The sequence below is a fragment of the Elaeis guineensis genome, chromosome 5 (assembly GCF_000442705.2).
Source record: "Elaeis guineensis isolate ETL-2024a chromosome 5, EG11, whole genome shotgun sequence".
NCBI classification, from domain to species: Eukaryota; Viridiplantae; Streptophyta; class Magnoliopsida; order Arecales; family Arecaceae; genus Elaeis; species Elaeis guineensis.
Genome location: NC_025997.2, coordinates 1,125,193 through 1,152,710, shown reverse-complemented (window position 1 = coordinate 1,152,710; position 27,518 = coordinate 1,125,193). Strand labels below are relative to the sequence as shown.

The window sequence follows — 27,518 nt, the reverse complement described above, 5'->3', positions numbered from 1 at the left end:
TAAAACTCTTTCCAGATTATCTATTCAAATATTTTAAATAAAATAAATGTGCAAGAAAAAAAATCTTAAAAAATTTTATACAATCCGAATATAATTCTTCATCTTCATCTTTCATTAAGGTGTGATAACGAGCTGTCTCATTATTAGATGTATGTATAGGCTCCTCAACATGCATACATTCCGTATGCGTACATCCATCAAACATCCCAACTGTTTCTTATATACTACTGGATTCTCCTAAATTTTGAACACCAAGTCCAAAAGCATCTGTGATCAAACCCCTTATATCATCATCTCTTACAGAATTGTCTTGTAGGCTAGTGGATCCAAAATGAGTCAGGAGTTGATTACATGATGATGGCAACATAGATTCTCCATGAAAAATCCAGTCGGTATAACCTCTTAAAAAACCATTCCATATTAAATGTTCTTCAATAATTTATAGATCTAAAGAAGAACTATTTACACATTTCCAACATGGACATAAAATCTTTTCATTGAAACTACTTTTCTCCATACCAAATTTAATGAAGTCATGAACTTCATCTAAATATTCTTTACTATTCCTTGATTTATTTATCCAATTTTTGTCCATTGTAGGATAAAAATGATCGAACTTGCAATTTATCTAAAAATAAAAAAAATTATACAATCTATATTAATGTAATGAGTAAAACATATCAGTCATTTCATAAAATCTAAAAAAATAATAGCTATTGTAGTTCATTATATAACTTGAAGACTCAAAAATACATCTAGATATGATATGGTTTACATAGTAAATACTTGCTATCATCAACTAATAGGTAAAGAAGGTCCTATCCCATTCAGAAAATGCATTAATTCTATAAGTCAATTACAGTAATCAAATGATATGTAATAAGAGCCAAAAAAAATTTCGGCAGTATTTTTTCTTAGTTCTCCCTTATAGGGAGAACAAAAGAAAAATATTGTTCGAAATTTTTTTCGAATCTTCAGCATATCATTTGATTATTGTAATGATCTATAGAATTACTCATATTTTTCAAACTGTCCATACTGGACAATCAATTGACCAATGTACATAATTCTTTTATCCGTACAAAAATAAATAAATGTACGGATATAATAGAATATGTACATTAATCAAAAGATGGATATATGATTCTATGCAATATAATTTTTTTTAAAATTAATTCATAATTAATATTGCCTGGTATCTTTCATCGGCCTGAGCGCGTAGGGCTGGATGCCTTCGACGCCAACTGGGACCAAAGACCCGAGTGTGCAAGGTCGAGACCCGAGTCTCGTGCATGTTAATTAAATATTATGCACTGTGTCATAAACTTTTAACAACTAAATTAGATAATTATTCGATGGCAACCAAATAATAAAAGAATCAACAAAATAAACCCTTAGGATTAGCATGCATCCTAATCAAATCATTCAAAATTCTCATATACAATAAAACAAACAATCTCTTTCCCAAAGTCAGTCTAGCCATCAAAAGCTAAGGCGTCACAATTAAATCAAAAAATAATTAACAAAAATAATTAAAATATTATCTAAATCCTCTAACTACTACGTACACTTCCAAATAATGACATACACGAGAATAATCTTTCAATCTAAAAAATAAAATATTATTAGAGAAATAAATTACTTACAGTGGGCAATAATACGAGAAAATACTGGATGATATTGTTTTCGTCAAATACCTGCATTCAATAAAAAAATATGACAGTCAATAATTAATATATATTTTATCTATTTTAAATTATCTAAAATATATTTAAAAAAAATTTTAAATTATATACCAAAGGTCGGAGAGTGAGGGGACGGAGGAGCATCGGTAGCTGGAAGGGAGGCGGTGCGATCAGGGAGCAAGGGGGCCAGGAGCATGGCCCGCTGGGAGGGTCGGGGATGGGTGTCGGAGGCTGGGGAGGGAGGACAGGGGGGCCACCTGTCGGCTGGGTCGGTGGTCGGGCCGAGGGGGCAGTGGGGTGCGGTGTCGGGGATGGGTGTCGGAGGCCGGGGAGGGAGGACAGGGGGGCCACCTGTCGGCTGGGTCGGTGGCCGGGTCGGGGGGGCAGGGGGTGGGGGGGCAGTGGGGTACGGCGTCGGGGATGGTGGGATGCAGCCGGGTCAGGGAGGGAGACCGGGGGGGTCTTTTGGGCCTATGAAGATGGCCGCCGGGAGGGGGGAGGGGAGGAGGGCCGGTGGGGTGGCTTCGAGGAGGACGGACGGCGTACGGCATGGACGGCACAGGTGCGGCGTGGACAGATGCGACAACAGAGGGGAGCGACGGACGGCGGTGCGGTATGGACGGCGAGTGCGATGCCGGCGATGGAGAATCGACGGAGATGGGGGCCAGGAGGGGATTAGGGCATAGGAGAACGGGAGGAATGGGTGGGAGGGGGCAGTGGCAGATAGATTAGGGCACGGAAGAATGGGGGTCGGATTAAGCGAACCTAACGATGCTTTTTAGCGTCGTTAAATAATGACGCAAAAAAGCGTCGGTATTTTCTTTATTTAACGATGTTTTTGCTAAAAGCGTCGGCGTTGACAATGCTGAAATTTTACGGTACTTTTAAGCATCGTTGAAAATACGATACTTTTTAAAAATGTCGGCAGGTCAGCGCAACCTGCCGACGCTTTCAAAAAGCATCGATAAAAAATGATGGTTAATTCCTCCTTTTACTAAAAGCGTCGGCAAAAAATGGTGGTTAATTCTCCCTTTTACTATAGTGTTATATCCATACTTCTACTATCCAAATTGTATCTGTATCCATTTAAGCTAAATATGGACATGAACTTTTATATTCGACTAATGTTTATATCCATATCTATATTTTTCAAATAAAATAAATATGGATATGGATATACTGGTATCTAATTCATATTCAATATGGTTTCGACCCTAATCATAAAGCCTTCACATCATCAGGTGAGTGGGAGGTTCACTAATATGGATTCTTAGTTGGCACTAGGAGAATGCTAGCTTGCATCTTTCCTCATCGAAGGACACCAAACCCAATGGCTTGAAGGATATCTAAATAGAGTGTATGAAGCCTAAGAAGTCTTTAAAAGAACAAGCTCAATTACGATGAGGTATTTTTTGAATAAACTGATATGGGACCAAGCTCCTACCTAAACAGGTTCCCACATGCTCTCTTCTTTAAGCCCTACTCTTAAGAGGCTAAGGATTCATAATCCAATCAAGTCTAATCATAAATACAATGATCAGCTTATTATGAATCCAAAAAGATCCATGCAACAGTATCCTCGAGGCCACATAAGCCATTAGATCGAGTTCACTGATATCATTTGTAACAACCTATGACCTTACCCAAAATGTATAGCTAAAAGATGTTTGAGTTTGTTTGCCCATTATATGCCCATTTAAGCCTAGATGGGTCCTCCTAGACTTCACAAGCCATGGAACCAAGTCCACTCTGATATATTTTGTAACAACAACATCTGACTTTATCCAACAAATCTATTCAAAAAATATTATTTGAGTTTTTTAATCTTTTATAAGTACCTAAAATCTCTTCAGCGCATGATCTATGTCAACACATCTATACAAACTCTCAACATATGTATAATATGTGTATATATTGTAATAATGAATGGTCTTTGGATACAAATACTTCTTGTTTGGCCTTGAATGTGAATACTTCTATTTTATCGACATGATTGAAAGTACTCATGATTTGATCTTGATCATAAATGCTTGTTAATAGTTCTGAATTGAATGGCTTTGGTAGAATGAGAATTTCCAAGTTGGTGAAAACTCTAAATATGATTGTATAATGCATGGAAATGGTGGTGTTTTATCTTGATAATATTGAGAATAATAGGTTGTTACAAATGATATCAAAACAAACTTGGTCCATAACCTGCATGGACTAAGGGATACACCAACACAAGTTATTTGGAACTAACTACGAGCTGATCTTAGTGTTGGTGATTCTAATTGATTAGATTTGGACCCTTAGCATAATCCAAAGGTTTTAATGGGGAGAGTTTGTGATAGCCTGTGCTGATATATATTTCATCCCACTTCAATTAAGTATTGAGAAGATCTTGGATATTTATACGGAGCCAAAGAATGGCTAATCTTTTTGTGAGATCCTAGCTAGGACATTATATCACCCTTACCATCCCCATCATTTTCCAAGTGACCATAGAATTTTTCCAATGATGGGTTTCCAAAGCAGTTCCTGTGACGATGGCCAATTAGCTCGCAGCATTCTGGTTATGTTCAAGGTCCATTTTGAAGGACACAAGCATAGTTGCCTACGATTCATTCAGCGTTACATATCAATCTTTTTGCACTAGGAACAAATAGTCGTCCCACACCAGCCATGCATGGAGTCCCCGCAGCAATCAAGCAGGCAAAGGGCACAAAGCTTGATCCAAAGCCATGCATGATGGCACGAGAAGCCAAAGATGGCTAGAATAATAACAAATATAGCGAGAGCGATTGCCAACACCAGCGCGAAGTCTCATACAAAAGTCTCCCACCAAGCAGCTCACTATAAATTAAAACATGGTTAAAAAGCAGATGATGATCATCTTCTGTCAGCACCATCAAGTTGGAACTGCATTCCAACGAAATCTCCTGGCTGCTAATTAGATGAGTGTACTTTGCCACTTACAACTTGGAGATGATACATGGTTTTGCTATGCATTGCTATGTAAACAATAGTTAAATGAATCTAAATATGCTAACATACCATGTATCATATACATTTAGTTGGTAGCATTTTTCTTTATTATGTAAAGTCAAACTGTTGAGCAATGTAAATCCGCTCTTTGCAGAGTAGCAAAATGAAATAAATGAAAGCAAGTTGGAATGAGTGCAGGAAACCTCCGTTTTCTTATATAAAAAGATATAGTAGTTCATCTTTATAGATTTACAAGAATTGAGAATGATTCATGAACATGAGGAAGATGTTGAAGCGACAAACTTGAAATGCAGGATTTATTGTGCCTTTTTTTTTCTCCCAGCTGGTGTTGAACTCTCTCTCTCTCTCATGCTGATTATCATAAATTCAACAAGCTTACATTCTTACATCTTGGACCAAAAAATCTTCCGTCAATAATAACAAGCGAGATGACGTTGAGAATCAAACTGAAGACTAGACAATGCATTATAGTTCCAGAAATCATGCATCCCAATTTGGAGGGCTGCAAGCCAGAGGTCAACAACAACGTGCAAAGCGTCCTTATTGCCCTAAGACTTGTCAAAAAGCAGTTGCAATATTCCATGGGGAGAAGAACTGATTGTTGCTCTCCCAAAGAGCTATACGGCCGGTGAGGGAGATTTTCTTGAGGGCCTTTTCCATCTCACAGATCTATTATATTTCCAGTAGATATTGTGGTGAAGTAGATGGAAGGTCAGCTGAAGTACCTTCTCATAGGGTTTCTGTTTTGGCTAGATGATATCATATATTACTAATAATGCATCAATTGCAAGACTTACCCTTATTGTAAAGTGCATTCTTGTCAGAAGCCAAGTGTTCTAAGCGGGAACTTCCAAAAAAGGGAGCTCAAGTTGGATTAGGATTTACATATAAACCAACAACAAAATTATGGTCGCCAATGAAGGATTTCTAGATTAATGTCATTGTTGTAGAGTTAGGAGCCAACGAAGCCTCCAGCCAGCAACCAAACTAGACAAAATCTAGTTATCAAAATTACCGATTGATAACTTCATGATTAAATATTTTTTGAATTATTGGACAAAATTCTTAAATTATCTTCCTTGACCACGTGACTCTCCAAATTATTCACTAATAATTAATCAGCATAGAACTATTCAATCATTCTCGAATTATTCACAAATTCTTCATGGCTAAATATTTTTATATATTACAAGTTAATGATGCCTCATATACTTGCCAGCAGTGATATTTTTTTGCCATCATTTGTCATTTTTATCTCCTATAATTATTATTAACTAAATAAATTTTTCAATATTTTAAATAACCAACATTTTTTAATTTTATTATTTTTTTAATTTTTTTATTATCCAAAACTGAACTCTCTCTAAACTATTGATAAATTTTTCAAATTTCCCCAATTCCGTGTCATTATATCCAACCAAATTATCCCCAAACACCGAACTTGCAACCATGTGCACAATAAATCACAGTCAAATGCGTCCGCGGCCTTTGAACACGAACCATCTCAAAAGCTCTAGAGTCAAACAGGTTTGGATTGAGTGGATATATTGTTAAGATTAATTCAGCATATTACATTTCTAAAGAATTTATGTATTTAGTTCAGCTTTTCTATTTTCTAAAACCTTGGAAAATTCAATTAATGTCAATAGATATATAGTATGAATGAGCATTAAGGAAACAAACCAAGATGCACCACTTGGTGCGTTGGCTCCACCGACCATGAACAAGGTGCCATAAGAAATCTGTCATTTCTCGCGCAATTTGCTACAGCTACAGCTTATGAAGCATGAGAATTGCAAACCAGCACTATACTTTATGTTTATTTTATTATATTTACAATGTGCCATAACGTACGACCCCTTGTAAGAGTAATAGCAAGCTATGATGTATCACCTATTTCATGTTGTGAGTAGCATCTGTACCTTGAAATAAGCATCTTTATTTTACTTCACCAATGAAAACATACAATATTTTCCGCATATTCTATAGAATTTCACAATGAATCACTCCAAGCAGTAACGGTCTCAATAATTTCAAATGCATGAGGATTTCTAGCAACTGCGGAACCTCCGGTTCTGAAAAAAGAAGAGAATATAGACATCTTTAGGGTTCAGAAAGATGATTAGAACTTTATGCGTCATTTGAATTCTTTGAAGTTAATCCAAACAAATTGTACAGACTAAAGAGTAAGTTAAGTCAGAGATCGGCATTCTAGTTCTCACAGAATCAATCCTTGAGAGATCAATGTCAGCTACAGCAATTCCATCTGATAAACGATCTGTAACATGGAATCAAATTAGTGTCATGAACAACACAATCTTTTACATGTAGGTCCATCTGCATGCTAAAGAAACGGCATACAGATCATTATATCCATGCATCTGTGGTGTTGGTGACAGTCTCCACATCAGAATGAAGTTTTCTTGTACTAAAGAAATCGCAGACCGATATATTACAGTCTTGATATTTCTATAACAAGAGCCCGGCCAGATTCTTTTCATAATACATTTTACCTAAAAAAAAAAAAAACCATGCTGGAGCAATTATTCATTTAAGCATTTTAGCTGAAACAACTACAAGGAGGCGGGCACAAATAGATCAGAAATATTCCATTTTACATAGCTCTTGGCAATAGCCATTTCCGCAATGATCTTCTTGATTAAAATGCCAAGAAGTTTTGAACCATGAAACCTGTACAACTCAAGAAAGAGAGAGAGAGAGGGCACCGGTGGGGGGATGGGGGGACGGTGGGGTGGGGCATGTGGATGATGCTTTTACCTGGAAGTCGAGCTATTATTGTTCCCCATGGATCAATAATCAGAGAATCGCCATAGTTCTCTCTTTTCTCATTGTGCCTTCCAGCTTGAGCTGCAGCTATAACCTATAAAAAAGATATGAAAGACATTCAAATACTTATGCTAACATCCACGTTAACTTTAAAACTATAAAACTATTTAGACACTACCAATTTGCATGTGATGTATTTAAATCATCAGACTATATTAAAGATAAGAAAAATAAAAGATAAAATGTGTTGTCAGCATCTAGTAGTTAACTTTTGTTAGCCTCCAAATCAAGAATTAATTGGAATTTTGGAGAGGTGAATTTGCTTAATTGTTGGATGACTGTTACATTAATGAGGGTCCACATCAGTGCATCATTTCTTACCAGCCCCCACCACTCCAAATCAACTTAACGATTACTAATTATATTATAAAGCACCCATCAGAGCCAGCTGCTTCTCATTTTTCCAGCTTTTTTTTTTCCTTGCCTATGATTTTATTTTGATCCCCACTCCATATCTTACTAAGTGGTGCATAGAAAAAGATTGGTAGAAAGTGTGACGGCTTTCCTCTTTTCTCCACATTGTAAGTGATTTGCCTACTGTTCTCATTTCTCTCATCTCCATATTTACTTTTGAATCTCTTTCTTTCCCACATTCATCCCCTTGTTTTACTTTAAGTCTTTTCTTCAGTCTTATTGTCAGCCCAAACCTTGACCAACTTTCTTTCCCTAACAAACTTTTAGCCTTGTTGTTCTATGGTTTTAATTCTTTGATTCCATCCAGCAGCCTCTGACACCTCATGCTCATATCAGAACACGCCTCCTTCCGTACTATCAGTTCAGCCCTCCAAGGTTAGATTTCATGGATGTTTTATTTTATTCTGTCTTTTTCTTTTTCTTTGTTTCTCAGCATGAAACTTTTGAATGTCAAAATTGTTGCTAGTGCATTACTACATATGTAGGCCAGTTTTCTGGTTTCTTTTTTATTTGTTTGACCAAACTTTGTTGCATTGCCCCTCTCTGTTCCTTGTGTTCTCTCCAAAATTGAATGTCATGCAATATCAACCCTGGGTTGCATTATGACCATGCTCTATTAGGTAAACAGTACAATAATAGCTATCTAGGATACAATCTCATAGTCTATTCAAGTTGAATTTTGTGGTGTTGACACTGTTCCCATTCATAGGCATGCTTTACATAACTGATGACATGGCTCAGCTCATGTATTACTTCTGGTAGAGTGTTAATTGACTTCATTATCCCATGAGATGGAGGTATGTCAAAAGAATATCATAGTGCTTGGAACCTTGGGTTATTGCCACACATGCAACATAGATTATTGTTGACCTCCACTATCTACTAATAATATGATGATGGAGATGTAAATGCTGACTTCTGTAAGTTTGCATAACTGTCAATTTTGATTAATCAAGGCACTGATAACAGGCAAAATCTTTGAAAATTAGTAAATTTTGGCTAGATTGACATTCTAGTCAAAAACTGTTATAATGTCAATTTATCAATTGTCATGCCTTGGAAGCTAGCCAAAAAGACTAGTAACTACAGCACTTTCAAAAGAAGGTACATGGTAAGCTCGACAATAGGGTATCATGAATAGGGATGCTGTGCCAGTGTGGTGCCCCAAACAGAAATGACTGTAGTGACTAAAGGACAGCATGTTTTCCTTGAGATCCATAACTAAACAGCAGTTTTTATAGCAATAACAAAAACTCTGATAGATAGATGAAAATATCACTGTGGCTTCGGCATCATCAGTTCAGTAAAAAGCCCTGAGACTTTGGATTTATTTTTGAGGGAGAGTTGGGTGAGATGAGAGTAGCGGTAAAGTGCTTGGATGGCACTGGTCAGGGAAAGAAGGAATTTTTAGCAGTGGACACAATTGGTGGCGTTCACCATATTCATCTGGTCAGGTTGATAGGATTTTGTGCTAAGAGATCATATAGACTTCTAGTGTATGAGTACATGTGTAATGAATCATTAGATGAGTAGTTCTTCTATAGAAATCGAGATGTTGCTCTCAATTGGCAAACAAGACGTAGGATTATCACTCGTATAGCCAAGGGACTATCTTATCTTTATAAAGAATGCAGGCAAAGAATTGTACATTTAGATATTAAGCCACAGAATATCTTTTTAGATGACAAATTCAATGCTAAGGTTTCAGATTTTGGGCTACCTAAGATGACTGACAGAAATCAGAGCCATAGGATGACCAGAATGAGGGAAACACCTAGATATTTAGCTCCTGAATGGCTAACATCAAGAATTACTGAAAAGGTGGACATCTATAGCCTTGTTGTTGTAGTCATGGAAATTATTTGCAAAAGAAAGAACTTGGACAATTCGCAGCCTGAAGAAAATATTTATTTAATTAGCTTGTTGCAAGAAAAGGATAAAAAAGATAGATTATTAGAACTTGTTAATCATTAGCAATGATATACAATTGCATCGTGAAAAAGTTACGAAAATAATGCAACTGGCAATGTGGTGTTTACAAATTGATAGCAATAAAAGACCTTCTATGTCAACTGTAGTGAAGGTTTTAGAAGGCGCAATGATTGTAAAAACTAGCTTGGACTATAACTTTGTCACTACAGGTCTAATAGCGTCGAGTGATGTGATTCATTTGGATGCTTCACCTTCACAATCCACATCACTTTTATCAAGACCGAGGTGAAAAAATATTTTCTATCAACAGAGAAGCTGTGTTCTCAAATGTACTTCTGTTTTCATGTGAGCAGCAATTAGTGTTTTATGCTATTGTGTCATTTTTTAAAACAAAATGCTACATAATCTCTTATCAAAATCGTACAAATCACATAAATCAAGTTTAGTTCCAGTATGCAACTACTTCTCTTACAGTAGAAACAAAGGTTCAACTAAGGCAAAATTTGGCATCTTTGTCAATTGCATTACAACCACATGAACTGGTAATTAAAAAAACACTTGAAAAAATGAACATGAAAGATGAAAGTTTTTTCTAAAAGTACACATATTTTGCTTAATAGCATCATTGCACTCTTTTATTTATTTATCAACCAAAATTCATGTAAGGCACGACTTGTTATGACTAGCAATAAATTGTTTCCCATGCCCCAGGTAAGGAATGTGAGGAGCAAATTTTAAAACATGAAGAAGGTTACAGTAGGATGCTTGTTGAAATCTTGAAACACAACTATCCTTCCTGAAGTAGAAACTTCTATCAAAGTAATCATTCATGGTAAGAAATATAACTATTTGTAAGATAACAACATACAGAAGTTCCCTGTTTTCATAACTAGTTCTTGAAGATATATGTATGAATGAGAAATTTGAAATTTGTAGTAGCTTTTCCCTTTCCATAACTACCAGTTTGTTAAGGGTTAGCATAGTGTGTTGTGCCTTATGACAGCAAACGCATGTTACCTAGAATTGCAGATAGTTTGCAATTTTGTCACATATTCTTTGATTTTGCACTTTTTAGAAGTCTCTATGGTATTGTTACATAACCTCAGCTAGTTCTCTATCCCTTGTGTTCTTAGAGCTACTCTCCAGCCGTCTTATTGTTTAGTTTATTAAACATGTATCACATGCTTGCATCCGGCAGCTTCTCTTCTCCCTCAGCAAGATGACATCTCTGAGAAACATACTTCTTTCCTAAATGTGTCGATAAATCAGAACTTTGCTCCTCCCCATCAAAGGATTCCATCTTCACATCTTTTCTACGAGTTTGTTGCCCAGACCTCCCGAGGACAAGTGCCAATAGTAGATAAGAATTTTGAATTGGCATGAATTGCCAACATAAGGATGGCAGCCAAAACCATGTGAAATCCAAGAGTAACATCTTGTGTGGATTTTGCTCACAAACATCTTGTACAGATTATTTCCAAAAAGGAGTAATTCTTTGTCCACAGCCGCCGGCGGAGAAAAAATACACCGTCCAACCACATTGTGCCACATAGCACAATTAATAATGGAGCAAGCATTTAATGCCGCTCATCTTTTTCTCCCAAATTTTTTCTGACGAAAATGCGTTTTTCGTCTGTAGAATAAAAAAGAACAGTATTATTACTTTCTGATGTATTATATGACTTTCTGTGACTATATATGACATTTTGAACAATATATATGACTTCATGTGTCTTTATATAATATCCTGTTGGTTATTATGACTTTCTGATGCCTTATATGACTTTCTGTAAATATATATGACATCCTGTGAATATTTATAACATCTTGAACAATATATATGATCCAGGATATCTTATATAACTTCCTATGAATATATATCATTATAACTTTCTAATGCCTTATGTGACTTCCTGTAAATATATATGATTTTCTGAACAATATATATGACTTTTTGTATTTATTATGACTTTCTGATGCTTTATAAGACTTCATGTTGGTTATTTTCTATGTTTTTATATGATATCCCATTGGTTATTATAATTTTTAAATGTCTTATATGACTTTCTGTGAATATATATAACATTCTAAACAATATATTACTTCCTAAATAATGTAAATGACTTTCTATGTTTATTATGACTTTCTGAGGTCTTACTTCATGTTAGTTATAGTAACTAATAGAATATCATATAAAAATACAGAAAGTCATATATATTATTCAGAATGTCATATATATTCCCAAGAAGTCATATATATTGTTCAGAATGTCATATATATTCATAAGAAGTCATATAAGGCAATAGGATATTATATAAAGATATCAGTCACATATATTGTTTAAGATGTCATATATACTCACAGAAAGTCATATATAGCATCAAGAAGTAATAAAATTATTCTTTTTTGTTCTACGGAGGAAAAGGGTATTTTCGTTAAGAAAAAATTAAAAAAAAAAAGCTAAGCAACATTAAATGTTGCCCCATTATTAATTACGCTACATGGTACAATGTGATTGGATGCTGCATTTTTTTCTCCACTGAGAGGCTGTGGACAAAGAATTACTTCTTTTTGAAAATAATTTGTACAAAATGTTTCTAAGCAAAATCCACACAAGGCGTTACTCTTGGATTTCTCATGGTTTTGATTGCCATCCTTCTGCTGGAAATTCATGCCAACTCAGAATTCTCATCTATTACTAGCACATCCTCAGGAGATCTGGGCAACAAACTCGTAGAAAAGATGCAAAGATGGAATCCTTAGATGGAGACCGGGGATTTGGAATTGGAAGAGCAATAATAAATTAAGTTCTGATTTATTGATACATTTGCAAAGTATGCTTCTCAAAGGCCTCATCTTATTGAGGGACAAGAGAAGTTGCAGGATGCAAGCATATGATGCATGTTTAACAAGCCAAACAATAAGATGGCTAAAGAGTAGCTCCAAGGACACAAAGGATATAGAACTGGCTAAGGTTATATAACAATATCATAGAGACTTATAAAAAGTGCAAAACCAAAGAATATGTGACAAAATTGCAAACCATCTGCCATTCTAGGTAATATGTATTCACTGTCATAAGGCACAACACACTATACTAACCCCTAACAAACTGGCAGTTATAAAAAGAGAAAAGCTACTACAAATTTTAGATCTTATTCATACATACATCTTCAAGAACTAGTTATGAAAACAGGAAAATTTTGTATGTTCTCATCTTACAAATAGTTTTCTTACCATGAATGATTATTTTGATAGAAGTTTCTACTTCAAAAAAGATAGCTATGCTTCAAGATTTTAGTAAGCATCCTACTGTCACCATCTTCATGTTTTTGAGCATGCTCCTCACATCCCTAACCTGGGACGTGCGGAACAATTTATTGCCAACCATAACAAGTCATGCCTTATATGAATTTTGATTGATAAATACATAAAAGAGTGCAATAATACTAATAAGAAAAATATATGCACTTTTAGAAAAACTTTCATCTTTCATGTTCATTTTCAAGTGCTCCTTTAACTATCAGTTCATGTGGTTGTAATGCAATTGACAAAGATGCCAAATTTTTCTTAAGTTGAACCTTTGTTTCTACTGTAAAAGATTAGTTGCATACTGGAACCAAACTTGGTTTATATGATTTGTATGATTTCGATGAGAAATTATGCAACATTTTTATAAAAAAAATGACACAAAAGTATAAAACACAAATTGCTCCTCAGATGAAAATAGAAGTACCTCTGAGAACACAGTTTCTCTATTAATAGAAAATATTTTTTATCTAGGTCTTGAAAAAAGTGACGTGAATTGTGAAGGTGAAACATCCAAATGAATCACATAGCTCGATGGTACTGGAGCTGTAGTGACAAAGTTATAGTCTGAGCAATTTTCCACATTCATTGCACCTTCTAAAACCTTCACTACAGTTGACATGGAAGGTCTTTTATTGTTACCAATTTGAAAAGACCACATTTCCAGTTACATTATTTTAGTAACTTCATCACGATGCAATTGTATATCATTGCTAACCATCAACAAGATCTAATAATCTATCTTCTTTAACCTTTTCTTGAAAGCTAATTAAATGAATGCTTTCTTCAAACTGGAAATGGTCCAAGTTCTTTCTTTCGCAAACAATTTTCATGATGATAATACCTAAGCTATAGATGTCCACTTTTTCAGTAATTCTTGATGTTAGCCATTCAGAAGCTAAATACCCAAGTGTTCCCCTCATTTTGATCATCACATGGCTCTGATCTGTCAATCATCTTAGCTAGCCCAAAATCAAAAACCTTAGCATTGAATTTATCATCTAAGCATTGAATTTATCATCTAAAAGGATATTCTGTGGTTTAATATCTAAATGTACAATGCTTTGCCTACATTCTTCACGAAGGTAAGATAGTCCCTAGGCTATATGAGTGATAATACTACGTCTTGTTTGCCAATCAAAAGCAACATCTCGATTTATGTAAAAGATCCACTAATCTAATGATCCATTGCACATGTACTCATATACTAGAAATCTATATGATCTCTCAGCACAAAATCCTATGAACCTGAGTAAATAAATACAGTGAACGCTGCCAATTATCCACTACTAAAAATTTCTTCCCTTAATCAATGTCATCCAAGCACTTTACCACTACTCTAAACTCACCTAACTCTCCCTCAAAAACAGATCCAAAACCTCCTACTGGCTTTTTACAAAAGTTCTCGGTAGCTACTTTTAGTTCTTCAAAAGAAAACCTAATTGGCATTCCTGGTACCTGATCAAATTGATCATCTCCTTCCATATGTGAATTTTTTTTCTCATAAATAAAACAAAAAGGCCAACTACAAGGAACACGACAGATAAAGCTCCAATAGTGGAACCCAGTACTGCTCCAACATCCATTACCTTCTAGAAGCTCGAGAACACAGCATCCCATTGGTTGTTCTAGGGATAATCTGGATCTTAAGATACAGAGTTGAATTATAATGAGTTACCGTAGGCTGATTGTTCATCAGTAAGAACAACTGCAATGACAAGAAACAAGAACCATCGAAAGTATTTTGGCCATACTAAAAAATAATAACTTTGCAAGAGCAATTTTTTAAGCATGCCTGCTTGCAACTCTTCATTTTTTAGATTAAGGCTAGCAACTGAAGGCAAATAAATACCATATTCAACAGCCAACAGCGAAGAAAAATAAGTCACATCCTTGAGAGCCAAGAACTTTCGATGAGAGGAATTATAGGGAAGCAACCAAGATTAGGCTACCTATCATTAATCTGTTTGAAATAATTCGAACCACTATTAGTTCCACTAAGGCAGCTGCACTGCCCATTATTAGAACAAATTTCATACTCTCTGCACACTATGGGATAGACACAATTATCAGGGTAAAGATTCATAACATCATCCACAACATTCCACCATGCTGTTCTCCATTCATAAACTTTCAAATGCCCGTCTGACTCCAGCCTCATCTACTGAATTGATGATGCTGAAGGCAAAGTGATATTTTCATTCGGTACACCTGATTCGGTAAATGAGGCAAAAAATGCAAAGGCTGCTGTTAGTGAATGTCATGTAGACAGACTTGTTCCTTGCTTCAGGTCCTCTGAATCTGTTACGATCCGATCAATCAGGCTCATAAGGTCAGACTGGCTCCCGAGACGCACCCTTAGCCACGTAGATATAAGACGGCCCCACCCGCATGGGAGGTATTATCCGTTTTGGGCGTCCCCGTGGGGTCCCTGTACGGCTTTGTCCTTTGGGGCTGCATTGCGCGGGCCAAAAGATACCTCTCAAAAGGCTGGGGGCGAGAGGATTTCGAAATCTTATAAGGCAAGATGGTCTGATTGAACAACCGATATGAGACTAAAGTCCCTGCTTCCTCCACAACAGTGGCCCCCCTAGTCAGGGAACCTTGCCTATTGGGGGGAGACCTACATGGATCACCAATGTTACGGTCCGGTTAGCCAGGCTCATATGGTCGGACCGACTCCTGAGACGCACCCATAGCCACGTGGGCGTAAGACGGCCCCACCTGCATGGGATGTATTGTCTGCTTTGGGTGTCCCCGTGGGATCCCCACAAGGTTGTCCTTTGGGGCGGCGTTGCGCGGGCCAAAAGACGTCTCTCAAGGGGCTGGAGGGTTTCGAAGCCTTATAAGACAATATGGCCTGACTGAACAACCAATGTGGGACTAAAGTCCCTACTCCCTCCACAACAAATCCATTAACATAGTAAGCCTGGGGAGGACTAGAATCAACAAAAGCTCTCAATCCATCAACAAGAACTATGAGATAAAACTGACCTCCAATCCAATTCATGTTGAAGATGTTGGCTATCAGCCTCTGCCCCTCCCTCAACATCTGACCAAGAACCAACGAGTCAGTGGGGTGATCAAATGACTGCTAAATTGATGCATTCTTCCAATTAAAGAGCAGCAGATTTATGGATGTCATGTTCATACCCAAGATGGATCGGCCTAATGTGTGGGTGGACCAGACAACGGTACTATCAGCATCTCGAAGGATCAAGTTCCCATCTTCGGTGAAATGGAGGATGGCGATCTCGCATACGGGACGGTCCCAATTGGCAGACCACACGGTCTATGGGGATCCTATCATGGGGTTGGTGATCTCGACGCCGCGGTTGGTGTAGACAATGAATACGACGTAAAGGAAGGTATCGTAGGCGGCATTGCAAAAGAAGCCGGCAGCGAAGGAGGGGTCGAAAAGGGCAGGAATGCTGCGGAGGATATCTAGAACCATGGAGCCATCCGTTGACATTGCGGACAAGGAAGAAGTTGGTCCAAAAGGTGGAAGGGGAGGCGGTGGGATAGTCGATGGGTTGGGGGACGAGGGATCGGGGGCACAGTTGGGTGGCGGTTATAAATGCCAAATTTCCTTTCTCGTCAAATCAATAGGCATAGCTGGATATAATATGAATCAATAAATGCCAAATTTCCTTTCTCATCAGACCATGCTAAAAACGATACTTCAAATAACGTGTGGTGGTTTGGTTGGACAACAAATAGGTAAAACTGGATCATTTTCAGATTAGACAGGTTGACCCAGAATGATCTGAACTCAATTAATTCTTAAACGGATCGACCCATTTCCAACCCGACCCAAAGATGTCTAATCCAAACCCGTTAACTTTAGGTCGGGTTCATGTCAGGTTGGCGGGTTGGGTTATATATTGCCACCCCCAGATAGGACAACCGCATGGCCGCCAAGTTCCTAAAGTGGTTTTTTTTTCTGAGGTGGGGGGTGGGTGCGTGTGTTGGGGTATCAGGAAAAGGGAGGCAGCTTTAGGCCCTGCTGTTGGCAGCAGATCCTTTAGAGTTTTTAGTTTAAATGAAACGTCACGTTCTAGTGCAAAGGAGACATCCTATTCGTTGGTTCTCTAAAGTTTACTGATCAAGCCAAGTTATAATATGAGTCTACACTCTATCAGCGAAATATAGCAATACGTCACAATAGTAGCAAATCCAAATTTATAAAGGATAGGTGGGTGGCTTATTTTCATTTTGTTGTACGTTTCTTTAAAATAAAAAATTTGATATAGTTTTAGTGGGCAACGACTCTTTGGTTTGAAAAACATCCCGAATGGATGTTTTCTCCAACGGAATTTTTTTTTTTCCATTGGTGTGTGGCCCGCAGGATTACATGTGGATGGAAATGGGAGTTTCAATTTGGATGGTATTCTTTGAATAGTTATCGGATTCTTTTAAACTTAAAATTCTAAAGATTTTTTTTTCTTTTGATCTCTCTTTAGAGTTTTCCTTGGATTGCTATAAATTTAATACAGAAATATGAAAGGTATCAATTCTTTCTAATTTTTATGCTTTCATCATACTATTTTGACTATCAACGGTTCAAATTTGGTTCATCTTTCTCTAAGTACGCAAACTTAGAGAAAGAAGATTAGAATCGGAGCATTGTATCCTGAAAGCAGGTTTTCCAAGTAGCCACCTGCATATTTGCAGATTACGATCCTAACAAGAAAAATACTATCTTTAAGACAGTATTTTAGATACGCCTTGCCAATTTATTTTTATTTCTCCAACAAGCCCACAATATTTTAGTCAAAAAATTTCCAAAAAATGAGTTTCTTTCCGTTTAACACCAACCTTGCAGATAAAACTGGGTGCCAGCTGCAATAGCACAACTAATAAAAAATTTTACTCACCTAGATTTTGCTAATCAGTCATTGTGTCATGTTGTGATTTGTCGTTGTACTGTTAACATAGCATCTAAAAAACTTCCCTATTATATCAAAAAAAAATCCATCCAAAACATAGCATCAAAATTAAGCTAGCAATGCCTCAAAGCAAAAAATTTAAGTATCATGAGAGAGAAGATAGGTTCCTTGGTTTGTGCAGTACAAATACTACGATCGCTCGACATGGTTGAAGATTTTTTTCTTGTTATTCATATTTTTGATAAATACAATCCCATGCCAGTTTTCACAGGTCTAATTCTCTTATTTTCCTAGCTTAGAATAAGAACTAAATTAAGTGAATTAAATATTTTCGAGGACCGAAGAAACTAAAGTTGCATGGAGAAGAGTAAAAACAACAAAGAAAGCGGGAAGCATCTAAAGTTGCATGGAGAAGAGTAAAAACAACAAAGAAAGCGGGAAGCATCGACAAGTGGCACTTGGGGGTTTGAGTTTAATATGCATAGAGCTCAGTGCAAGCTATTCATGTATTATCTATCAAGACATACTGAATTGTTATGTGTGATGCGCATGATTTATCTATCCTCCAATCTAGTTAAAAGTTTATTTATTATATATATAATGTAATATATAAATATACACTCCCAGTTCTGGACGCTTCACCATCTCTCCTTTAAAGTATTAAACTATACGGAGTATCTTTATTGAATATAAGAATAGAGCATGCATGGTGGAGCCTTGCAGATGGGAAATGTAGATCCTCAGGAGTAGAGTGATGCGCCAGAGTCCATACGACAGATAAAGAAAGTTCCTTTTTTTTTTTTTTTTTTGGGTAGAACAAAGCCTAACAACTTCATAAATAGAAATAGTTCATCTTACATGCCTTGCAACCAGTGCTGCTAAACAACAAAACAAGCAGCAATCGAGCCTCGAAAGGTGAAGCAAATTGAGCGGTGCTCGAGCGAAAAAGTTACTGTAGCTCTAGCGACTGAAAAAGGAAAGTTGAGTAGGATTTCTCAATTTCCCTCTAAAGAGGGTCGAAGCTTGTCAGAGGAGGCCCGGATGGACCTAGATCCGACTAATTTGAAAGGTGATTGTATAGAAGCTCCTTCATCGATAATGAATCATAAGAGCAAAGGGTCCCAACCTTCTGCTCCTGCTTCGGATCATCAAAACCCGACCTTGGCTGCTTCGAAAACTGCAAATCAGCCATCTGGAGGGAGTTCTTCCTCTCCTCCTAGGCAAGCTGCTGAGCATCATGGTCTGAGGTCATCTACTGCAGCCAGAACCTGATCCCACGTTGTACAGGGCATTAGGAGGTTTAAATGCAGGCTACAAAAGAAGATATTGAAGCGTTGGAGGCAAGATTTTCTCAAGTTATCTCATTCTCCGCTGGTGAGCTCCAACGCACTTCATCTCAGTGGAAATCAGCTATCATCGGGAAATTTCTTGATAAAAGGTTCCCACTAGAGTTTATCCAAAAGGAGATGAAATTCCGATGGAACATTGAAGGGGATCTCCAGGTTATGTCATTATCAGAAGATCTTTTGCTGTTCTCCCTGCCTCCTGTTGAGATCCAAGATAGGGTTCTGGCCAAAGGACCTTGGTCCTTAGCTAGCCAGCTTCTAGCGATGGAAGCTTGGAGACCATCCTTCCAACCAAGCCGAGACCAATTAAGGTATGCTTCCATTTGGATTCTCCTTCCTGATCTTCCATTAGAATTTTGGGATAAAGATACAATCATGAAGATAGTACTAGAATGGGATTTGTCAGGGTAACCGTGCAGGTTGATCTCTCTAAGCCAATTTGCTTTGGTACTAAAATTGCGGTGAAGGATACCCTTATTTGACAAGAATTCATCTATGAAGATCTTTCTGATATATGTTACTGTTGTGGAAGATTAGACATAGCCACGGAGGAGTATGGTTGTTCAAATACTGGAGGTTCATCTGAAGTTAAACCCCTATGGGGCCTTTGGATTAGGACAATTAGAGTGCCTATTCCCTCTGCCTCGTCTTAACATCTTGGGAGTCGTAGATCAGCTTCCCCACCATCTAAAAATCCTTCTCACAACTCTCAATGGACTCAACCTAAAAAGGTTTCCTAATAGAGGTCCCCTCCACCTTCTGCCCATCACTCATCTGTCCCAACTTCGGGTTCTAGATTTGGCCCTCTTGTGATGGTTGAGAACCAAAATGATCATCTGAGTCAGCCAATGGATGTCTCGGTCCTTTACAGAAAGAGAAAGAAAAGTGTTCTCCCACATTAAATTAAGGCTCAATTAAATCTCCTAATTCTGAATTGCCGCAACATGAAGTGGTTGTTATTGAAGACTCTGATCCTTCATTGCTTGAGCATCCGACTGACTCTTCTCTTCTTGTTACAAAGTCATAGGGTTCCAATTCCAAGAAGTTTGGAGGGTGGTCTCAACAGGTTCTATGAGCTCTGCTTCAACTCCAGTGGATTCAACATCTATCTCATCCCACAACAAGGGGTCAGCTGTAGCATCTTCTTCTATCCCCTCACAGCAAAGATAAGGTACATCATCTACTTCTCATCAAATGCACTTGCATAATCTATGTCAGCAACTGTCTCTTCTGTTGGATGGAGTCGAGCCTTCTACCTCTTGTAGGGCCGTTGATTCTGTTTCTGTTCCTCCCCCTACGAAGGCTCTTACTTCACAAGTTTAGGTATCACAAATAGGAAGGTGAAGGAAGTGGATCCTTCTCTTTCTACTGACCCTCAAATATGAATCTGCTATTTTGGAATTAGAGGGGTGCTTCTAAGCCCCTTTTTGCTAATGTTAAGTCACTAATAAGACAACATAATCCTATGTTATATGCTTTTGTCGAGTCTAGACTCTCTTTGCAATCCTTACCCCGTTTTAAGCGCATTATGGGTCCTTCTTGGCATCTTTATATGGTGCCATCTACTGGACTTTCTGGTGGTATTATTGTTGCTTGGAAAAATCCTTGGGCCAGGTCACTTTCCTTCATATAGATCATCAGGTTTGCTTTGGCCTTCTCCCTCCTGATCAAGGCCAAACTTGGTTTCTTGCAATTGTTTATGCTAGCACTTGTGGACTCCAAACACGTATTGTTTGGGATCTTGTCTCTAAGTCCTTCAAAGTTAAGTCCCTTTACTCTTGATTGATGATTTTAATGTTATCTTATCTGCAGATGACAAACAGCGAGGTAAGCCTTTTAAAGTTAACAGAGATGTTAGAGAGTTCAAGACCATTATTTGGAATACTAGGTTGATGCATCTTGGCTTTTATGACCCTAAATACACTTGGTGCAATAATAGACTTGGTTTGGCCAGAGTGTGGGAAAGACTAGATCCGGTATTTGCCTCGAAGGGTTGGTTTGATATCCGTCCAAAATCTCAAATTGCTCACTTGACAAGATTTGCTTCGGATCATTGCCTTCTTCTACTTTCAATTACTTCTACAAGTTCTGTATTTTGTGGCTTAAAGAGGGTGACACAAACACTTGATTCTTCCATAGATCTACTTTGTTAAGGTGCAACTGTAACCGGATTTCCCAGTTACAATCTGATTTTGAAACTATTGTTAATTCTGAACAAGGTATTCGTGATCTTCTTGTCCAACATTTTAAATCTAGATGGGATCTTAATTGGCAGCCTCATTGTGCTTATATTCCTCAGCTGCCTCATACTTTATCTAGTGCCACTAGTGAGGATCTAATCACTGATATTACTCAATCAGAAATTGAGGCAGCTGTTTTTTCTTTTCATCTGAATAAATCATCGGTTCCAGATGGTTTCCAACCCTTTTTCTTTCAAGCTTTTTGGGACAATCAAATTGGATGTCATTGCTGCAATCAAATTCTTCTTTGAAACTTCTACAATGCCAACCTCATGGAAGCAAACATATATAGCACTTGTTCCGAAAGTTTCCAACCCATCATTAGCTCATCATTCCCGACCTATAAGTCTTACTAACACCATCTACAAAATTGCTACAAAAATTCTGGCCAATCGAATGTCAAAGATTTTGCCTAATTTGATATCCTCCTTCCAAGCTGCCTTTATATCAAGAAGGAACATCGTCGAAAATATCTTGGTCGCTCAGGAGTTAATGCATTCTCTTCAGAAAGCCCCTCCATCTCGTAGCCTCGTGCTTTGGAAAATTGACATGCAAAAAGCTTTTGATAGATTTCAGTGGAGTTATCTATCTCAGCTTCTCCATGCTTTTAATTTTAATGATAAGTTCATTTACTGATTTCATCCTTGTATTTCTCACCCTCACTTTGCTTTGCTTATAAATGGATCTCTCTCGGATTGGTTTCCAATTTCTTGTAGATTACGTCAAGGATGCCCTTTATCCCCATATTTATTCTTGGTTCTGAATTACTTACTACTTACCTTCATGTTGCTATTCAACCGAAACTTCTCTGAGCTTACCAAACTAATCCACAGGGCCTAGTTATCTCCCATATCCTTTATGCTGATGATTGTCTTTTGGCTGCTCGTGTTACTATTCGTGATGCTTTAATGTTGAAATCTATTCCTGAAGCTTATTGTGATACTATTGGATAAGCTATTAACTATTCCAAGTCCCATATCATCTTTGGTCCTAATATTGCCTCTTCTGCTAAGTAGCAGATTCTGCATATTCTACAAATTCCAATTAAACGAGGTGTCTGAGATTATTGGTTACTCTTTTATCTGCTACTTGTTTAGCTCCATCTAACTAATCATCTTATGGCAAAGCTGGATAATAAAATAAAAGGGTGGGAGTGAATGAATCTCTCATTTGCTGGAAGAGCAACCCTTGTGCAATCAATTCTTACTTCAGTTCCTCTTTATACCATGTATTCTATCCACTTGCCTGTTTCAATTCTTAACTGTATAGAGAAAAAGTTCCGAGCCTTCTTATGGAGTCATCCTTCAACTCAAAAAGGTCTTCATATGCTAGCTTGGTCCAAAATCTGTACGCCAAAGATTGTGATGGCCTTGGATTGCAGACCTTGAGAAATAGGCAATTGGCTTTAATAGATAAAGTAGCTATAAATCTTATTTTGCGCCCCTCCACCTTGTGGGCTCAGCTGGTTCAAGCAAAATATAAATTTACAGGCCCTTAGAATAGGTATCTATTATTTGGAACAAAATAAGTGCCTTTGATATCCAGTTGCAAAATTTTTTAATTTGGATGATTGGTTCTAGCACTTCTGCCAATGTCTATTCTGATCCTTGGATTTTTAATGTGCCTCTATCCATGATGCCTACCTTTATCAATTCAAATATTGACCTGACTTCTTTTAATGTTGCTGATTTTATTACTGCTGATTTTATTACTGCTAATAGGCAATGGAATTTACAAGCTCTTAATTCATGTTTTAATGATGATTTAATTCATGCTATCATTAAGATTCCTGTTCCTTTGAATTAGTGGCCCGATAGACTTTGTTGGTTTAATTCATATGCTCCTAATGTCCCAAGATCCAACATTGCATATGTCCTTCCTGCTTTGGATATGGAGTCTCATACACCTCAGTGCAATTGGATTTGGACTCTTCATCTGTCTTTGAGGGTCAAATGTTTCCTATAGAAGCTTGTGTGGAATTGTTTGCCTTGCAAATTATCCTTGCATCAAAGAGGCATAATTCCCAACACTTCTACTCATTGTGACCTCTGTGCTGATACTATTGAAGACTTGGAACATGCTATAGTGACTTGTCCATTTGCTAAGCAATATTGGACCTCCCTAGTCATGATTTCTAAGCTTAATTCCCTTCCTCCTCCTTTGCCAGCACTGGTTGATTTATTAGCTAGTACTCGGATAGAGAACAGATTGAAAGCAATCATGAGTAATATGGCATGGTTAATCTGAAATAGTCGCAATGGTAGAATTTTTCAGCATTAATTTGCTTCCCATTTGCATTTGCTTAGACAATTGTCTTCCTATATGCAAGGTACCAATGAAGCTTTTTTATCTAACCCCTAGTCAAAGCCTTGGGGCAGCTCTCATGTGCCATGGCACATTTCCTCTCCTAATTTTTTTAATCTGGCTGCCTCCATCATTTGGGTGGTTAATGCTAAACTTTGATGCTGCAATTCAATCTCAAGCTACTGGGATTGCCTTTATTATCCATGATGCTTGTAAAACTCTTGTTTTGGCTAAAGGTATTAGCCTTTCTCCCTGCTCGGTACCTTATGCAGAGGTCTTGGCAGCTTGGTATGGGCTCAAAACTATTATTCAGAAATTTGGGAATAATGATTTATATGTTCAAGATGACTCTCTTATAGTAATTCAATGGCTTAGACATAAATCCTCTTGTAAGATGGATTATCTTCCCATTTTTTGGGATATATTAAATATTATAAATCAATTTCCTACTGGCACTATTTCTTACATTTATCGTGAGCAGAACCAAGCTGTTGATTGGCTTTCTAAACAAGCTCTTTTAGGCAACTATTCTTTCTCCTTGGGGGGTACGTTGCCTCCTCAATTTGCTACGATATTGCAGCATGATCTTATACACATTGACGAAGTCATAAATGAAATCTAGCTAATATAGTGTTTTTTCTACATTATCATGTTCTTTGGTGCAGCTCACTAATTGGATGGTTTCAAAGTCTTATGGCACACTACCCTCTGCATTTTTTTATACTATGCTACTTGCTGCACAATATGGCTCCCACTGTTGGTACTCTATGTCGGCCTGTTAAAACTCTATTCTCTGTTATCTCTATTAATACTACAATCTTCTTTTATGGTTTATTCAAAGCCAAACATCAGAGTCTTTATTGCTCTATCATTTATCTTTATAATTTGAGCTGCTCCTTCAGATTGTTATGCAAAGTAGGGTATGCGTTGGGCAATTTGCATCAGCTTTCCTTAGTAGTGCTGCAAACTACTGATTAATTTGGACCTCAAAATACTACTGCTTTACATTGGATGACAACAACTAATCTTCATTTTCAGTTATCCTGAGGCTAATTCTCATACATTGCACGAGTAGCATTTGGCTCCTATATACCTTCACTTTGTTGATCTTGGGCTCTACTTCTAACTATTTATTTGGTTATGGTACAAATCTTGCATTGGATCTAGAAGACTAGAACTGGTAAGGGTGGCAACAGGTCGGGTTTAGGTTGACTCCACCGGCATCCATGCGCGCCCCACAATACAAAAACCTATATCCTTATCCACCCCATACCCGTCTCAAGTTTGATCGGGTCAGATAAAATAAAAGACACAAATTAGGTCGGGTCAGGCATACCTACTTTGTCCGGCCAGATTGGATCCGATCTTAACAAAATCCTCAAACCCTACAAAAATCATGGCAGATCAAGCTCTCAAAACCTAAGAGACCGGCTCCCACTGCTCTCTTTCCCCATAAATCTCTCAAAAAGGAATGAAACGAAAAGAAAAGAAAGCAAAAATAGAAAAATCTCCCACAACTCTCGAAAAAAGAGAATGAAATAAAGAGAAGATAAGCGAAAAGGTAAAAAACGAGGGGAAAAAAATCTTAGCTTTTAAATTATTCCGTCTTTCCTTAGTTTGTGTGGATTTTGCCTAGGATTTCCCCTGATTTTTCCTCTGTTTTTTTTCCATCCTCAAGAGTCTTAATCGGGCGGGAGGCTTGGAGCGGCGGAATATGAAGGTTCGGTGGAAGGCTTGGAGCGGCAAATTCCGAATAAGAAGGTTTTTTCCCTGATTTTCCTCCTAGTTTTCCATCGGCCGAATATGGGATCAGGAGTCTCGATCGCATGGGAGGCTTGGAGCCAGGGGTCGGATATTGATCGGGTCGATCGATATCCATACCTGCCCCATCAGAAAAAAAAGCCATACACGTATCGGGCTCCAAGGGCGGGACGTGTGGGCATACCCGAAATCTCTCGTCTACTCGGTCTCTCATTTCGTCCCCCATCTCCATCATCGCCCGCTGCTCCATCCACAAACCCTACAAAATATCATGCTTCCACCAAGATTAAGCTCTCAAAACCTCAAGGGGCCAACTCACACCGCCACAACTCCTTGAGACAAAAACCCAACCGGAACGTTTACCCCTCCGATCTCTCTCAGATGCATCTCCGAAACAGTGAACGAAATGAAAAGAAAAAGAAGTGAAAAGGAAAAATAATGAAGGGGGGAAGGTCTTACCTTTTAGCTTTTTTGGTCTTTCTTTAATTTTCCCCCGATTTTTGTCTGTGTTTTCTTCCATCCTCAGGAGTCTCGATCGGATGCCGGATGGGACGGTTGAAGCGGCCGAATCGAAGGGCTCGGGCCCCCCGATCCTTTTCCTCTGTTTCTTCTGTTTCTTCTATTCTCAGGAGTCTCCATCGGTTGGGAGGAGGCTTGCAGCCGCCGAATCGAATGGCTAAGGTTCCCCCATGGCCATTTTCCTCTGTTTCTTCCATCCTCAGGAGTCTCCATCGGGTTCGAGGCTGGGCAAGGCACACCGGCGTGGAGCAGCGGGGTCGTCGGAGGGAGAGAGGGAGGGGGGAGGCTCGGTGAGACTGGCGGAGAAGGCAGCGGCGGTGTCGGGGTCTTGGCGGAGGACGCCGCAGAGGAGGGAGAGGTCTATGAGCGGAAGAGGAGGGAGCGTTCGATTGGGGGAGGGGTCGTCCATCGTTGGGGTTGAGGCCGCGAAGGGGGAGGAGCGGCGGCGGCGGCGGTGGGGGAAGAGCGGGAGAGGAGAAAAAATGAAAAACGGCTAGGGTTTGGGTTCTTCCTTTTTTTTTTTCTTTTTTTTTCTTTTTTTTTTTTGGGTAAAGCTAGGGTCTGAGGGTTCCCTCGTACGATATACGTGTGTGTAGGGTCGGGTTGGGGCAGGATATACCGAATCTTCTCCAAATGTATTTTGAAATTTTTTTTAATTAGATCCGATAAAATTTATCCCATTCTGATTGAATGAGATCAGATATCCGATAGATTAAATTAAATTACCAGTTCTATGGAAGTAGTTGAATACAAAATAAAGATAGTCTCAATCACATGAGAGATTTGGAGCAGTCTAAAGAACAACCAGATGAAAAGTTGAAGATGGCTAGACTTTATGTTGGATGTGTGTATATATACAACCAGATGGGAAGTTGAAGATGACTAGATTTTATGGTGGATGTGTGTGTGTATATATATATATATAAATGGGTTTACATATGACAGGACATGGGATGGGGCATGTTATTATCAGAATCCATACTTGCTCCTCTTAATCGATTCAAATCAGACCGAATTGGATACCCATCAAATTGAAAAATTAATATCTCTAAAAATGGATCTGATGGTACTTCATTATTCGTTGGCCTTTATAGTATTACTCTCAAATGTCAGGGACAATATTTACTTGTCAACAAGTTGTCCAACATTTTGTTCCACTATTTCGCAGCATCTCTCTCCAGTACTTCTTGCTGTATGGCTCTTCTTTTCGTTCTAAAGTCCAGCTTGTCTATTCCTTAAAATTTCCTACTACTTATCCTATAGTATTTGATAGTTTGCATCTTC

The 27,518-nt window shown here is 38.0% G+C and overlaps 1 protein-coding gene, 1 long non-coding RNA gene and 2 pseudogenes across 6 annotated transcripts in view; 2 read left to right on the top strand and 2 right to left on the bottom strand.

The window, feature by feature from the left end:
- Window positions 1-17,490, bottom strand: part of LOC114912827 (uncharacterized) — a 59,826-nt gene extending 42,336 nt beyond the window's left edge. The window contains exons 1-5 of one of the 3 annotated variants that reach the window (XR_012141211.1): window positions 16,329-17,490; window positions 16,170-16,227; window positions 7,452-7,554; window positions 6,896-6,951; window positions 6,549-6,748 (exon numbers count right to left, since the gene is read on the bottom strand). This is a non-coding gene — a long non-coding RNA (uncharacterized lncRNA). Of the gene's footprint in view, window positions 1-6,548; window positions 6,749-6,895; window positions 6,952-7,195; window positions 7,555-16,169; window positions 16,228-16,328 lie in introns of those variants that run through there. The other 2 variants (XR_012141210.1, XR_003798750.2) reach the window with 2 other exon arrangements.
- Window positions 8,258-10,155, top strand: LOC140857740 (G-type lectin S-receptor-like serine/threonine-protein kinase SD2-5; annotated as a pseudogene).
- LOC140858210 (G-type lectin S-receptor-like serine/threonine-protein kinase SD2-5) lies at window positions 13,642-14,660 on the bottom strand (annotated as a pseudogene).
- A 1,326-nt stretch (window positions 17,491-18,816) lies between the features above and the next one.
- On the top strand, window positions 18,817-26,914 carry LOC105032616 (uncharacterized). 3 transcript variants are annotated; one of them, XM_073257089.1, is made up of 4 exons: window positions 18,817-19,721; window positions 20,432-20,581; window positions 23,980-25,515; window positions 25,633-26,914. In XM_073257089.1, exons 1-3 carry the CDS (start codon window positions 19,369-19,371, stop codon window positions 23,987-23,989), a joined length of 513 nt encoding a protein of 170 aa, XP_073113190.1. In that variant the 5' UTR covers window positions 18,817-19,368; the 3' UTR covers window positions 23,990-25,515; window positions 25,633-26,914. The 3 variants fall into 3 exon arrangements, with proteins under 3 accessions (XP_073113190.1, XP_073113191.1, XP_073113189.1); XM_073257090.1 differs by having other exon boundaries at window positions 18,818-19,721; window positions 21,223-25,515; XM_073257088.1 differs by lacking the exon at window positions 23,980-25,515 and having other exon boundaries at window positions 18,827-19,721.
- Window positions 26,915-27,518: the final 604 nt, after the last annotated feature.

Excerpts from the sequence above, each read along its gene's own strand:
- LOC105032616 (XM_073257088.1), top strand. The coding sequence starts at position 19,369 with ATGCAGGCTACAAAAGAAGATATTGAAGCGTTGGAGGCAAGATTTTCT. Across the intron at positions 19,722-20,431 it reads CCAAGCCGAGACCAATTAAG|TCATAGGGTTCCAATTCCAA; the intron begins GTATGCTTCCAT and ends CTTGTTACAAAG. Across the intron at positions 20,582-25,632 it reads CCCCTCACAGCAAAGATAAG|AGTCTTAATCGGGCGGGAGG; the intron begins GTACATCATCTA and ends TCCATCCTCAAG.